Genomic DNA, 13,115 nt, shown 5'->3' on the forward strand with positions numbered 1-13,115 from the left:
TGAGGGCGACGACGGGAACACACACTTCATTCAGACACACATTACAGCGGTGACCCTATAAACGTGGTCACACACATTAGCCTGGTTTCCTGGATCATGAAAACATGTGTGGAGCTTTGTTTACGTGATCATTCAGGCTCCAACGCTGAGGGTTAATCGGATCCTCCCCAGTTTCTTTCACGAAACGAACGAAATGAAATTATACACTTTATATGTGTATAATAATGTTTGAGGTCCTAATTGAGGTCCGGGTCCCTGATGTGAAAGGCTCCTGTGGTACATTTTTGGAAATAAGAAACTTATTTTACAAAAGTTGTTAATTGCCGGTATCTTCAAAATTTTGATTAGAGCTCTAAACAAGTTAACATCCAGCTCACTTTCCGATTCAGACAGACTTTTGATTTAATTGCTTTGGGTCAAGGGTGCACAGCTACATGTATTGATTTGTCATGCCAATGCACCGCTACCACACTGATACTTTCAATGTCCTTGCTCCCTTTGTCTTATGTACATAAACGAATATAAAGCCCCATTAATCTTCTTCAGGTTACCTTCATTATATTTGCAAAAAAACTGATTCAGCAGCAAAAACAGGTTAAAAAGGTAAAGATAAAAGCTAAAGCCTACAGATCACAGTGTAGCAGTGAACCACCAGTGCATGTTAAAGCAAACTCTACTGATGTTCTCAGTCACCTCAAAATCATGTCGGGCAGTTCTTGGCGAGACGGTTTCCAAACACAGCTTCTGTTAAGCCACATTCTGGACTTTCAGCCAAAACCATGTGGACGAGGCTGCAGGCAGCTTGATGTGCCACTGACACAAATAAACATCGGTGCAGGCCACAGATAAATACCTCTCTTCCGGTGTGGCAGCCGAGCATCTGGCACGTGCAGTTGAGCAAAAATACAGGAAGAGTCGTTTCTAAAAAGACATCAAGCTACTGCTGTAGAAATACTGTATCCAGTATATGTTTTTTATTTCTGCTTCAACAGTGATGCTGCAGGACGTCGCTGCTTTAGCGCCTTGACTGTATCCAGCTTGTTGCAGTGAGAGCTCCGGGTTAAGACCACAGCCCTCTGGAGACTACGGCCTCTCACATCTGCAGAGCTCTCAAACCAGCTGCATGTAACTCAAAAATAATTGCTTCCTCCACAACGTCCAGGACAGCATGATGTGTGTGTGTGTGTGTGTGTGTGTGTGTGTGTGTGTGTGTGTGTGTGTGTGCTATCTAGCGTGCTCCTCCCTGCAGGGATGGCAACTAAATCAACATTTTGCAACCATTTATCTTCAGCTGGCTTTGTAGTTTGTCGTTGGCATTATCCGAGTGACACGTAATAAAAGGAAGGGGACACCATCAGTGTTGTGATTTAAATGTGTATAAAAGTACAGAAGCCGTCTTCGAAACATGGGATGAAATGCTTAGTTAGCCATGTTGTGAAGGAAATAAGAGTATTGGTATGATCAGTGGAGAAGATGATAATGCTGCAGATAAGTGGTCACTGTTCAAATCCATAGTAAACACCCTGAATCCAACCTGACCACAGCCACAGTGCTCCGAGAAGGAGCAAACTTCAAAGCTGTCATATCTAACTTTTTAAAGCGTACAGAGGTGAATGTTTCTTACTCTGGAATGAGTTTAAAGTACTCACCACAACACACAAAAGGAGGTGCATACCCGTTTCTGTATAATATGCAGTGCAGAAACCACACAGCAAGGAGCGCTTGCCAACAAAAGTACTACCACAATTCTCATGAACTACACTTTTTAACTGCCATAAATACCATTTATGTCATTATTTAATATGCTTGACCACATATCATCATTTGTGCAACTTGTGTTCATAAACATTGATTTGTTTGGATTTACACCTGATAGGAACTATGTTTACATCCTATGTTGTGCTGGGGACACATTTAGTCGTGGCAATCTCCTAAAAGAAGACATTGGAAGCAGCAGAAGTTTCTGTAGATTTAAGTTTAAAGTGATAACGAAGTGCTCGTTTCTGAAGATCAATGTTTTTTCAAGTGGGCTCATTTCCCTCTCGGTTGTGTGCAGCCAGCGACGTTTATTTATTTTAGCGTTTCGTTGTGCATATTTGCGTGCAATCAGTTTTTGTGTAATGTGAATGCCAGCTTATTTTGTACGTTGAAATGTATTTCAACAGTTCGGCGGTGGATTGACGACGGTGGTGTTGACTTGAGATGCACATCAGGCGAATAAATCCATCAGTAACAGCAGAACTAAGGTGTCGTGTGTTTCCTGGAGGGAGTGATAACACTTATCATCTGAAGGTCCTTCTTTGTGGGTCGTGTACATCAGCGTGAGTGAGTGTCTTGTGCTGGTACCGTGAGCTAAGCGGTGGACCCAGTAGTAGCAGAAGTCCACGCCCACGAAGGTGAGCCACCAGGTCCAGGCAGAGTCCCACGGCAGATCCAGCAGGCGGTACCGGTTCCACACGAATATGTAAGCAGTCAGCTCACAGCTTCTCATGAACAGCCTGAGGGAGGGACGGACAGTCCACAGCGTGCACGTGTTAGTACAATATGCGGTTCGTGTTACAGTTGTACTGTTCAGTTCACTTGTTTTTAAGACTGTCCCGGTGCTCTTGCTTCACCAGACACCTTCGGGTGTCGTGTGCGTTTCAGCACGGGTGTTGATAAAGGAAGCCATTTCCTGCATATATATATATACATCTAAATCAATCAAAGCAAATAACAAGTAATGATGACGTTAGTTATTGTGTGCGTTCCACATTAATGGCACTATAACTGAATAACACCTGATGCACCTGCTTCCTGCTGCTTACATCACATTACCTCATTTTGGACGAGGTAACGGCCCTTTAATAAACAGCAACATGTTTAATATTTCTTAAAACGAATGAAATATATGTTGGGTTGAGCGCCGTGACGCCATAGGCAAAGGTTGCCTGTGCAGGCACCTCAACAGAAACTCTCGTAGCACATTACTGTCCTCGTACGACATGCAGCACAACCATCCTATCATTTCAAACAGTATGACCTGACTGTGAGCTGCCTGCAACACTCACAGTGGGATTCTGGAGATCATTCCACAAGATACGGAGGTGAGTACGTCACTGACGGTGACCACTGGGGATCCTGTCTTCAGCAGGCCCACCACCATCTCCAGCACCATCAGCCCTACAAAGAAAGGAGTGGCCTACACACACACACACACACACACACACACACACACACACATACACACACAGAATCATGATTCAGCACTGTTGCAAACTGTGAAAACAAATGAGTTTCAAGTCCACTGTTGCTTTTTGTGGGTTGTGTTGAGCTTGACTATTTGCCTTGGCAGACGAGCTGAAAGGCTGCAGCACTTTCATGTCTTGTGATCCATGATGTTTGTTTCGCTGTACTGATCTGAAGCAACTGGTCTGAAGCCGCAACACTTTGGCAGATTGGAGATCACAAACATTTGTCTGAGCAGATCTGCGCCGGAGGAAGAAATGATCTCATTGGTTGCTTTGGACACCAGCGCTAACAAACCACACCATGAAACTGGATTGTCGTGATGTTTGCTGAAACCAGATAACCTGTGGTAATAACCATGGCTGTGGAAAGTTTTTTTATTAATAGTAATTATTTTTCTTCACTTTGTTGCTATAAGTACCTTAAATTAAAAGGTTAAAATACATTTTTTGCGTTTTGCTTAGTGTAGATTCTTTTTTTTTTTTTTTGCTTGGTTTTTTTTTTTTAACACTCAATGGCTGATGGAGGAGGAGAAATAGATTTGGGAGTTACTGACTTTGTTAACAAAGAAAGGAGGATGGACTTGAACAGCAGCTTTGGTAAGTCAACTGCTTTTGTTTTTTTTACATCTGCAGTAGCGCTACTACTGTGTTCATTTGTCTATCGTGTTGTTTTTATGAACAATATGAACGGCTCGTGCTCTAGCGCTGCAGCATTGCTGGATTGATTTGTTGCTTTGTTGTCATATAAATATATGTGACTGGTTCTTGTGAGTTTGTTCTTGTCATTGTGTTAATTACATTGATTTGGACTATATGCATTGTCCGTTAATTACGAAGCATCCCGTCATGCGCGGGGTTATTGTCCGGACAGTTGAATCCGTTGGGGCTGGTGTTTTCTTTTTACAAAGCAAGAATGATGGTCAGGAGAAATGGGGATTATGTGGCGATTGCTTTAGCCCTGACTGAATCAGTAGGGAACAGCTAAACGCTGCGGGGAGAGTTCGTAGATTGTGTGCCGCTGTTGTTCCCCCGCTAAGCTAGTTTAGCTTAGCCTCCCTGAAGACACGTGCGGGGCCTCAGCTGTTTTTTGTTATTGTTCCGGGTTCAAAAGGTCACACAGCCCGTTGTCTGTTACGTGAGCGCAGTCCACCGAAAACGTTATATTTCCAAATGCACTAGTATAATTCAAACGTACTGTTCGGTTCGTAAGCCTCGTACCGAACGGTTTAATACGAATACGTGTATTATTACACCCCTAGAAACAAATAACCGTAGCTTGCATAATGAGCTCATTAGGAGCTGGCTCAAGTGTAGTAGGACAGCACAGAAGGCCCAGGTATAAAATGCACGGCCCGCCACTGCAAACCACTATAATAGTGGAGTTATGTCTACCTGAGCAGAGAATGAAGTCGTTCTCCCTCTGTGTCTGTTGGAATCTGAGCTGCTCCTTGCTTTGTTGACACAGCCGCCCGCCCGCGCCTTTTAAATCATGTTAGCATGCAGCTCTGTCAGCTCTGTCAGCACCGTTGCCGCTGTTTGCACTTTGAGCAACATTAGCTGCTAGCCGCCGGCTCAGCAGTTGCCAAGTTGAGTGCGGTGGGGAGGCAATCCTCTCAATCAAAGATCTGCTCTGAATATTACATTTAGAACCTTTAAGTGACTTAAGTGTTATTAATAAGTTGCTCTTTATCAAAAATAATCATAATATGAATCAAAATATAAGATTTTTCCTGTATTGCCAACTTTTAACACATACTGCAGCAATATGGCTGCCCAATGTGCATTCGATGTTTTTCATTATAAATCAGCAACTTTTCATGCACAAGAAGCCACATGCTTTACTTTTTTCATTCGTTTTTTTTCGGTGGCAAAAACAAAAACTAAAATTACAAAATTACAATTTCCAAAAGTTGTAAAAGGATGGATTACATTTTATAACCAGTTGTGACAAAACAAATGGTAAGCACTAAGCAAACAGTCAGTGACATGCCTCTATTTCTAACTGGGCTGGAAACATGTAATAACCTCTTAATGGGTCTGTCAAACATGGAACAAATTAGTGAGGGACGGGGTTAGCAAACAGGTCACGAGTGCGACTTCAGCGGCATGTCAGACCTGCTGGTTAGCTTTAGCTTGAAGGCGCTCATTGACCAAGTGACTCCAGTCGTAACTGGGACACATGGCCGCAGAGGAGCCGCACATGACGAGACCGCAGAGGAGCACATCTGCAGGTGGGGAGGGAGGGAGGAAGTGTGTGTGTGTGTGTGTGTGTGTGTGTGTGTGAATGGAAGTGAGAGGGAGTGTGCATGCATGTGTGTGCATAATCCACATGTGAATGCCTCCACTTTAACATGCAGGTGTGTGATGTGAGTGTGTGTGCACAAGCAGAGGCGAGAGCACCACCGGGGACCTGCGATCACACGCAATGCTCCCAACATCTGGCAGCAGACTTGCAGAGCTGCAGCCAACAAATGGGCTCGCGGCGCAGGCAGACCTCCTCCAGACCTCCTCCAGACCTCCTCCAGACCCGCTGAGAGACAGATTATCATTATGGACGCCGGTCGAAAAAACCTTTGCCTCCTTTTTTCCCTCTCCTGTCTAGCAGATAGTTTTACCTCTGAAGCCCAGCGCTCTCGACAGCTCAGGGCAAAATGATTCAGCAGGGCAAGTTGATTCTCATGCTGCGCAAGAAAAGAAGGCGAGGGGAAAAGGCTCGTCTTTGTTTTCAACACTGTCTCCATTGTTTTTTTTTTTTGCTCATTTCTATTCGCTTTATTTGATGTAATTTGTCCTCCATCTGTGTTTTTCTTCTGTTTCAGAGTGATTTAGCTGCATAATATATTACGAAAACACAGAAAATTAGCATTTTCTTTTCCCTTATCTCAAAGTAATTGTGTTTTTTGAATATATTTTTGGTTAGATGCCTGAAATAAAGGTCTGGGGTTAACACGAGCTGAAGAGATTTTTAGTTTTTCAGTAAATACCCCTCCCATGTATTTTCAAGCTTTTCTGTGTCTCAAAAAAGGTCATTGCTAGCAAGTGGCTAAACGAGACGACTAAACGTCATCACTAGAACATGAGACCTCCTTCAGCTTAGAACTCTTCAAAAATCAAAAAAAAGTGGTTTTCAATTCTGAAGATTATCTCGCTGAACACAATGTGTAAGCATCATAAAGCAACAATCCTATTGGCTTTTTGTCGTGGGAACCAGTGAGACGCTAACTTCCTGGTTGGCCTACACAATTATCCCTGCAGCACTCTAATTTACCCTCAGTAGTTGTGTTTGGATCTTGCGTGCACTGAGAACGTCTCTTCTTGTGTTTTTATCTTTCTACAAATAAACTAAAAATGACACTGAAGAAAGCCGATTTTATACTGCAACATTCTTGCGTCCTGTGCGGACCGTTTGTTGTGGTATCTAATAATTATATTTTATGTTCTTCTCAGTTCGGGCCTTGCATGGAACGAGACATTTGTGGACCAGATGTCTGCATTTTCCCCAAAACAGCCTTTTTATAAGGTCACGGATGACTGACAAGCAGGCTGACAATACACTTTCATCACTGCTGTCTGACAACAATATTGTGTTTGCATTCAAAATCACTGAGACCTGGCAACAAACCCACGGAGCAATCACTCCAAACAACTCTAAAATGAGAAGATTGTGTTTTGTATTGTTTCTAATTAATTTGGCCTGTTTGGATCAGAGAGCAGAATAATGAATGACACAAAAACAAACTGTAAACAGTGCTGAGTCACACACATACACACCCATGCAAACTTTTATCGCCATCGAGCCCTGCGGCAATAACAAATTTGTTTAATCACGTTTGGTAGTGGGTTATAAGGACTCCTGCTGTGGGGGTAATTGTTCGCCTCCCCTGATGTGCCTCATAAAACCTCATAGCAAACACGTGCTGTTAAACCTGCACCACACGCTCGCCACAATAAACGGCAACTGAGACACTGTAAACTGACAGTAAGAAGCAGACGAAACCCCAAACCTTATTTTTAAATTGTGCATTAAGTAGACATGGGAAAATATTCAGTGGCAGTTACATCTGAAGTCTGACTATTACATTACACGACGGAGACAAAGTTCCCAGATCACAGGAAAATGATGTTTCTGGATTAGAATTACTGCTGTATTAATGTGTATGTTGCACTTGAACTCCTTTATGTCCTGTTGGCTGGCTTACTCTACACTAAGGCATCATATTCTATAAGACCATCGTATGTTTGTAGCGTCGCTTCATCCTTCAGTTTGGGGACATACATTTGGAGATACGTGGTTTTCACTGGACAGGAAGGGCGTCGCAAACTGTAATCTGAAAAGTAACTAAAGCTGTCAGACAAATATAGTGAAGTAAAAAGTACAATATTTAGCTAGTAAAAAATAAATAAATACGCTGTCTGTATATATAATATTTTTATTTTAGTTTTAGTTATATTTAGTTGTTGTGGATTTTTGTACTTTTTTTTACTTCGTAGATATTCTTTACTGTTTATTACTTATTTATAATACTTGTTGTTTTTACCATGTACCTTGTGTGCACTGTCCACTTTGCTGCTGTGATGCTGTAAATGTCCGCACTGCGGGACTAATAAAGGATTATCTTATCTTATCCTAGTAGAGGCATAAAGCTGCATACAATTTAAGTAGGCTACTCAAGTACCTCACATTTGCACTCTAGTACAGTTATAAAGTACTTTACATTCATGTGGTGCAAATGGGACAAACAAAAGCAACAGATGTTCACATTTGAGCAGCTTGGAGCACTGAATGTTTTAGAAGAATATGCTCGAAAAGTTCCTAAAACACTGAATCAATTATCAAAACGATTACTGAATAATCGATTAATTAAAATCTTTGCAGCTCGAGTTGATACTTGCAAACTTGTTTTTTTGAGATCTATTAAATGTAGCACTTGCGTATGTTTGTAACGTGGTTTTATTAGTTTTAGGATACTGCGTCCTCCACCCTTGAGTGACAGTAAAGGTGCCCTGAGGTGCCTCACGCGGAGGAGGGAGACCTCGTTCGACTTTGACACAAACAACAAATCACCGCATACTGCTGGAAGCGAGTGAGACTGAGAACTGTACCCACCTGCTGCACATACTGAGGTACATCTTCCAATTTCTGATAGGATGATTCGTTCATCGTGAGCATGAAAAACATGGACCGGAATCCCACCGACGAATAGCCGGGCTCCACAGCTTCAGCCATTGGCACTCGCACACACAGCACCGTGCGCACCGCTGCTTCCGGTGAGCGTCTGTTACCTGTGCAGGTATTTAACTCTCTCTAAGGTGGGGGCGTTCCTTGTAGAGATCCTCTATCCGCACTTGTTTTTCTCTCCGCTGCAGGTAGGTCAGTCAGCTTGCGGGCTGGACAGAAGGGAACAGTCACTTTGTGACCGTTTACCCGAAAGTCCTGCTTCGTTTATATCAAAGGAGGCGAGGTCATCTTCAGTCAGGCTCGGTGCTTCAACTGGTGACCCGTTCCGTGTGACTTTTATCTCGTGAGAGCTTGCAGAGTTTGTGGTTTCCCTGTGTGGTGTTGGGATGTGTGATACCAAACTTATTTTTAATTAGATATGATAATTTTAAAAATTACCAATTCTGATCATTTCCTATGTGATATTGCAAAGCGAAGATAATTTCCAGTACTATGTGTAAAAAAAGGCGTTTTTATAGAAATACTATGATTAAATAATAACTTCCAGGGTGGCTCTATATTAGGTCAAGGCATTGTTTATGACATGTTTGTGGACATGTGAATCATATAGTATATGCTTGCTATGTCCGTACATTCGGATAAAAAACAAGAGCAGTCACAAGTCGACCAGCAAAGATTTTTCACGTCCTTAAATTACTTTAATTGTATTTTTTAGCCGTGTACATAACTGCCGCAAATTGATAACTATCGTTAAATTAAAATCATGAGCATACAAGTCACGAGATGCTTCCAGCTACGTTGTCCGAGGTCATGTACGGAACATCAAACACCATGACATAGACTCGAACACGAGTATTCTAGTGACTGCAACTGTTGAAAACACAAACATCATGTAGATGTCCTCAAACTATTTTAAACACAGGCTCATCTGTGGTTATTATCTACACCAACCATTTAAGTTAGTTACTATATGCGCAACAACTGGACACGAAAGTCACAAGTTAACACGGTGATTCGTTAAGGTTCGTGATCGATTCTGACAACCGAACACGCCAACAACCAGACATTTTGATGCTGTCAACTGTTTTAATTCTATGTTTTTAAGCTTGCTAGCTCGTCTGGATGGCTGTGGCAAAATGCCATTTCCAATGCCAACATGTGCACGCATATTTCTGATGACGGAGGCTGTAAAAGGGTCTATAGCGCAATCATTGCGTTTCTTTTTTCAGACAGTTAACTTCATGTTCATGAACAAAAATAATATATTTTATTGTTGAGTTTTGACTGTCTCATGTTTCACTGTTACTGTTCGTTGAAACTGGACGTTTTTCCTTATCCAATGTAAAGGTCCATGGACGGAGGATGTTGTACGGCAAATTTGTATACATACGGTCTTTTCAAAATAAACTTCCGTCTTCACAGGAAACAGCTCAGTTAGGTTTAGGAAAATATCGTGACATACGTACTTAGTAAGGTCTAGGAAAAGATCGTGAAATACTTACGTAGGTTTAGGAAAAGATCGTGAGATACTTAGGTTTAAGAAAATATCGTGAAATACTTAGGTTTAGGAAAAGATCGTGAAATACTTATGTAGGTTTAAGAAAATATCATGAAATACTTAGGTTTAGGAAAAGATCGTGAAATACTTAGTTAGGTTTAAGAAAAGATCGTGAAATACTTAGGTTTAGGAAAAGATCGTGAAATACTTATGTAGGTTTAAGAAAATATCATGAAATACTTAGGTTTAGGAAAAGATCGTGAAATACTTAGTTAGGTTTAAGAAAATATCGTGAAATACTTAGGTTTAGGAAAAGATCGTGAAATACTTATGTAGGTTTAGGAAAAGATCGCGAGATACTTAGTTAGGTTTAAGAAAATATCGTGAAATACTTAGGTTTAGGAAAAGATCGTGAAATACTTAACGTAGGTTTAGGAAAAGATCATGAAATACTTAGTTAGGTTTAGAAAAAGATCGTGAAATAACTTAATTAGGTTTAGGAAACGATCGTGGACTACTTAGTTAGGCAACAAAACGTAGTTAGGTTCAGAAAGGATCATGGTTTGGGTTTACGTGGGTTTAAAGTTATCGTTATTTAAGTACAGAAGTTACGTGACGAATGACTCAACAATGACTTCTCCTCTCACACAGGGGGAGAAAGACCCGCATTTGTTTGACCCCTCCCGCCCAGCCAGTGTAGGTTTCTGCGGTTTTATACTTCCTGGTTAATGATTACGTGGATTACATAAAATTGGCTTTTGTGGCATATCTGTAAATTACAGTGCATTCATTTTTTGTAGGAATAGCTACGATCGCCGTATGAGAACAGCCTATCTTGACACGGTGCCCTGTTGACTCTCTAGACTTGCCTGCACTCACACATACACACAACTTCATATTGTTTGTCCTTTGGTAAAAACGGTCAAAGAGACGAAGGATTCTGGTGAAACTGACCTTTGAGCCAGTTTTGTCAGCCACCGCAAATTAGATTAGCCAAATCAGATACAGAACAGATATGAAGCCGAGTTACGCAGCCAAATATCTGCTCTTTGCTTCGGTGAGGGTAGGATTCAAGGACAGACTAAAGGTGTGATATAGTTCAGTGGTAGAAAACAGTTTTACCTGTTAGTGTACATTCATACTTAATTAAATCCTAACATGAATACTGTGCTTCCACAGGAACGCTCACCTGATTGACACATTTCAACTTGTGTGCTGTTAGCTGTCAAATCTCTGGCAAGATAAAACGTCAACATTAATGACTTTGATTATCATGGAGATCATAAAGATAGAGTGCCAGTGTGTTATTGTACTTACACGACTCTCTGACACTGGCCTGTAGGTCATGAGTTAAAGCAAGACAGCTGACTGTTTCTTCACACATGAAATTAACTGCACAGGTTTTGAGCTAAATTTGCACACTTTTATGTTTTTTATTAAACAAGCAGTGACCTATGTTTGGAAAAGTTTATAGTTTGTTAGATTATTGAAGCTCAGTAGAAGAAGTGATTTTTCTCCATTTTTGTGAGTACTAAAAAAAGAAGAAGGGATCACTTTCTTCCCTGTGGTTTGCTTTGGGGGGGGGGGGAGAAAAAATAAATTAAAACCCTCACATGCTGCATGAGGTGCCTCCTCAAAAAAATTAGAATGCACAATCACAATGTGGTGAAAGATGAGATCGAGTCAAGAAATTATTTTCAACTGGATTTTGTAACAGAATCCGATCCTTTGCGGGTTCTCTCTCTCTCCGAGTCTTGGCAGGAGTCCCGACCCATGCCCCGAGGCTAAGGTGAATTTAGCATGCAACCCCCCGTCACCGGCTTTCTACACTCTCTCTGCAATGTTTAATTCATTTCAGCTTCACTTCATGCAACACACACATATGAACGGACGGCTGCACAGATGGGAGAGAAAAAAATGTTATCGAATCATGTTGCATTCCATTTACCATTGGTTAAAGTTTATTCGATCTGCAACTGTCCCTGAAAGGATTTAATAAAATGCTTATTTCAGGTTTCAGATTTACAAAATGTCATCTCCAGGCAGAAAAGTGTTGACCAAAGAACTGTCAGTGTTTATTACTGCGAGAGCTGAAATAGTGTAGGTATAAAATTATCGTTAAGGTAAGACAATACAGAGAATTATTTACAGATCATTTATATTAGCGAGGCAAATTTGATTTCCTGGCACTTGATTTGATCAGTAACTCAATTACATCGTAATTTACATTCTGTACAGTAGAAACTGACCGAGTCTGAGACTGTGTGCTCAACAGCGCAAATCAAGGCCTGCTTCTCTCAAGGCACACAACGCGGAATGTTTACAACAGTTTGACTAAGTATGATTTCCAAAATGTGATGCAATACTCAGTGTTTTGGGCGATCCAAAAACATCACATTTCAATGTTGATATTATCTAGTTTTGGCTTTTTATCAAGGGCAATTTTAACCAATGGCGCTTTTGAAACATGTCCACCTCCCCCTTTATGTGCTCAGTTCTTCAAATTTACATTTTGCCTGCATGCTGGCTGTATTATCTTACCACACGTCACTCCTCTGTATATTTGTACACTTATTTAGCATCGTTGCATGACGATGGGCGAATCAGCAAACAGCAGTCCTTCTAAGGACGGTCCTGAGGCAGGGCCTGTCCTCTGAGGGGGGAGGGGGGGGGGGGTTGTGCATCATAAGTGAGCGTGCTCGGAGCTCTGGTCGCTGTCGTGACTGTCCTCGTTGGCTAAGGAGTCCGTCGAGTGGTGGAGCGCCGCGATGCCGGAGAACTCTGACGGCAGCAACGTCCCCTTTTTCACATTCACCAGTTCTTTCTCCCGAGCTGCCGCCCCTTGCTGGCCGCCCTTCACCCTCTTCCACTTCATCCTCCTGTTCTGGAACCACACTTTCACCTGCGGGGGACAACAAACAGACACACACCAAAAAAAACATCAAGAAGCAATTAGGAAGTCTTACTACTTGCCTGCAACTTGGCAGCTATACTGCAGCAATTATGTGTTGTTGCACCGCTCCATCTGCCACCCGGCCTCTACCTGTTTTTCCCCTGACTCAACAGCCCCGACCGTATTTACGTCTCTCAGATTGATGATGAAGCTGTTGCTTAAAACGGTTTACACTTCAAGTAGCAGCAGAGGCCCCCTGAGTGTCGACACATGCTGCGCCTGAAGGGGAGGGCAGGGGGGGGGGGGGGGGGGGGG

The 13,115-nt window shown here is 42.0% G+C and overlaps 2 protein-coding genes across 2 annotated transcripts in view; both read right to left on the minus strand.

The window, feature by feature from the left end:
• agmo (alkylglycerol monooxygenase) overlaps nucleotides 1–8,676 on the minus strand; it is a 43,631-nt gene extending 34,955 nt beyond the window's left edge. Inside the window, exons 1-3 of the mRNA XM_031867429.1 lie at nucleotides 8,338–8,676; nucleotides 3,051–3,181; nucleotides 2,347–2,498 (exon numbers count right to left, since the gene is read on the minus strand). Coding sequence (XP_031723289.1) covers nucleotides 2,347–2,498; nucleotides 3,051–3,181; nucleotides 8,338–8,457 — 403 coding nt within the window. The 5' untranslated portion in view covers nucleotides 8,458–8,676. The remainder of the gene's footprint in view (nucleotides 1–2,346; nucleotides 2,499–3,050; nucleotides 3,182–8,337) is intronic.
• Nucleotides 8,677–11,729: 3,053 nt separating this feature from the next.
• The window catches only part of meox2a (mesenchyme homeobox 2a), a 9,724-nt gene continuing 8,338 nt past the window's right edge, over nucleotides 11,730–13,115 (minus strand). The window contains exon 3 of the mRNA XM_031867311.1: nucleotides 11,730–12,809. Within this exon, the coding sequence (XP_031723171.1) occupies nucleotides 12,591–12,809 (219 nt within the window). The 3' untranslated portion in view covers nucleotides 11,730–12,590. The remainder of the gene's footprint in view (nucleotides 12,810–13,115) is intronic.

This window comes from Anarrhichthys ocellatus, unplaced genomic scaffold, assembly GCF_004355925.1.
Source record: "Anarrhichthys ocellatus isolate YVR2014 unplaced genomic scaffold, GSC_Weel_1.0 scaffold39, whole genome shotgun sequence".
Taxonomy (NCBI): Eukaryota; Metazoa; Chordata; class Actinopteri; order Perciformes; family Anarhichadidae; genus Anarrhichthys; species Anarrhichthys ocellatus.